The sequence below is a fragment of the Saccostrea echinata genome, unplaced genomic scaffold (genome assembly GCF_033153115.1).
Source record: "Saccostrea echinata isolate AGI-Se365-2 ecotype Australia unplaced genomic scaffold, CSIRO_AGI_Sech_v1 ptg000025l, whole genome shotgun sequence".
Taxonomy (NCBI): Eukaryota; Metazoa; Mollusca; class Bivalvia; order Ostreida; family Ostreidae; genus Saccostrea; species Saccostrea echinata.
The window spans coordinates 23,604,135-23,606,837 of NW_026889774.1; the positions used below are offsets into that span (position 1 = coordinate 23,604,135).

General features: G+C 32.7%; 1 protein-coding gene across 1 annotated transcript; it reads left to right on the top strand.

Annotated features, from left to right (window-relative positions):
- Positions 1-634: 634 nt before the first annotated feature.
- On the top strand, positions 635-2,102 carry LOC133192738 (G-protein coupled receptor dmsr-1-like). Its single transcript, XM_061328751.1, has one exon. The coding sequence runs from the start codon at positions 655-657 to the stop codon at positions 1,801-1,803; it is 1,149 nt and encodes a 382-aa protein (XP_061184735.1). The 5' UTR covers positions 635-654; the 3' UTR covers positions 1,804-2,102.
- The last annotated feature ends 601 nt before the right edge of the window (positions 2,103-2,703 follow it).

The following is a 2,703-nucleotide window of genomic DNA, read 5'->3' on the forward strand; positions in this document are numbered from 1 at the left end:
ATTTTAAAGCTTGAGAAATTTTTTGAAATTATATGTAGATGTTTTATATCCTCTCAGTATCATGAGCAGAAACATCTATCAACTTTATTTAAAGATTTGACATTTGTGAACTGTAATCTTCATGTAATACGGTTTTTTGCTAAATCCATACATTGTAGTTATCAGAATTTTTCAAAATATTTTTTTGGAATATCCAGAACTTCCATCCTGAATCGAATCCGGATGTCTGTTGACATTTGTGAGCTATACTCTTCATGTAATACGGTTGTTGGCTAATCCATACATTGTAGTTATAATAATTTTTTTAATTTTTTTTTTCGGAATAACCAAAACTTCCATCCTGAATCAAATTCGATTGAAATTCACACGTAAGCATTTCTTTACCCTCCCCCACACAATCATCGCATTATCTTTTACATAACCTTTAAGATGGGGTGCAGTAAACAAATCGTCATAAGAACTGACCAAGTATACAAAACGATATATAGAAGACGTACATCACATGACCAAAGGATTGACTTCCTCCTAAGTTTAGTGTCAACAATTAAGGGAGGGGACTATATAAGTGTTAACAATCTATCTCTATTATCATAATATTCAAGTAAGAATTGACTTCCACTGCACCTTGCAACAGTCTTCAGGGACGTAAAAATCATGGAGAATAGTTCGCTCTTTGAACATATGCCTGAACCAGTCATGGGCTATCGTCTGATACACGGTTACGTCAGTGGGACCATCTGCTTTATTGGTATAATTTTGAATATTCTTAACGGATTTGTTTGGTCGAGAAAAAACATGAGGACCTCCACCAACCTTTTGCTGACAGTTCTAGCTTTTACAGATGGTATGTCATTATTTCTCTACCTTGTGTATGTGACATATTTTTTCACTGCCACTGGACCGAGTGAATTGATTTATCATTCCGAAGGATGGATGTACATCGTTGTTATATGCTTTCACGAGTTCATCGCTTTTCACACAGTCTCAAACTGGTTGACTATATCATTGGCCATCTTTCGATACTTAAAAGTCTGTCAACCCAACATCGCCAAAAAGCACTGCAATCGTGCCAGAGCCAAGTTGACTGTTCTGATAGTTTTCATTGTAACAACATTGGCCACAATACCATTCTACTTATATTACGAGGTGTACGATTCTTCGGAAGATAACACAAATCTTACCGGATATTGGATACGAAAAACAACGTTTGCCAGAAACCATGTGGATTATCAGACAGTACTACTCTGGCTGTATGGTGTGATATTTAAAGTAGTACCGAGTATGGCCATGATTGTTCTTAGTGCCTTACTGATTAAAGAGCTCCGTGCTGCAATGAAACGGAAAGACCAGCTAAGGAGTCCCAGCCAGAAAGACCAAGCTAACATAACCACAGGATACACAAGAACATCGATCATGCTCGTGGTTATTGTCTTGATTTATATTTTGATGGAATTACCTGTTGGAATAATGGCGTTTCTTTCCGGAATCGAGGGAGGCGAAAGCCATTTCTTTTATTTTCTTTTATATTCCCACGTAGGCGACATTATTGATATGACAGTCCTTGTCAATGCAACATTGAATTTTTTTGTCTATTTCTGTATAAGCAGACAGTATCGCTCAGTGTTGAAGGCTCTTATTCTTAAAAAGGTGGCCAAAATTTACGAGATTAGTGACCATCATGGCGAGCATACAGCGTCATCACACGATAACACCAACAATATGGAGCTCTCCACTTCCGCTGCCGAGAGCTCTCATCCAAAATTACGAATATGGGTTTCCATCAAAAGAAGCTTCCGAAGGTGATGAGACATTACATCCTGGATGAGAGGGGTCAGTTACTCTCAACATTTTATCGTTATTAACGAGGCAATATTAAGAAAGATTAGAACATTTTTTTTACGAAAAAAGTTTAAACATAAGGGTGTAAGTCATTCATGCAAGGAGAATCAATGTCGATAAAATATTTGTTTTAGAATATTTTTTGTACATTATATGTTGTAATACTTCATATAGCCAATGCCCATAAAGGTATAATTATCAACATTGATGCTTTTGTTATACAAATGATCATGTTAAATATAATTAAAAAAACAAGCAGTGTTTTTTCTTTTATCCTGCTGATGTCAGATTAAAGAAAAAATCAAACAAATATAACAAGTGTGATGTCTTAATATGATAGACGTTGGCTTACGTAAAAGGACAGTTGAAACTGTGACAATCAGAAAAGAATATGGAAAAGTGGCCAGTAAAGGCTATTATTCATAAGCAGAAAAAAGTTTTATATTTTAATAATGCCAAACATCTTTTATATATATATATATATATATATATATATATATATATATATATATATATATATATATATATATATATATATATATATATATATATATATATATATATATATCTTCCTTTTAAGGACTCAACAAGGAAGTAATATGGTTAATTAAAATATCCCCCAACCCCCTTAGAATTAATTAATTTATATATATATATATATATATATATATATATATATATATATATATATATATATATATATATATATATATATATATATATATATATATATAATATTGTGTATCGTATACATCACGAGTGCGTTGTTTGAAACAATGCCAATAAGTTGTTTCTTCTGACGAAAGAATTTTTAGTGTTAATGCGTCTCAATTATTCTTTACTTACAGAACGGAAGATTTTTGA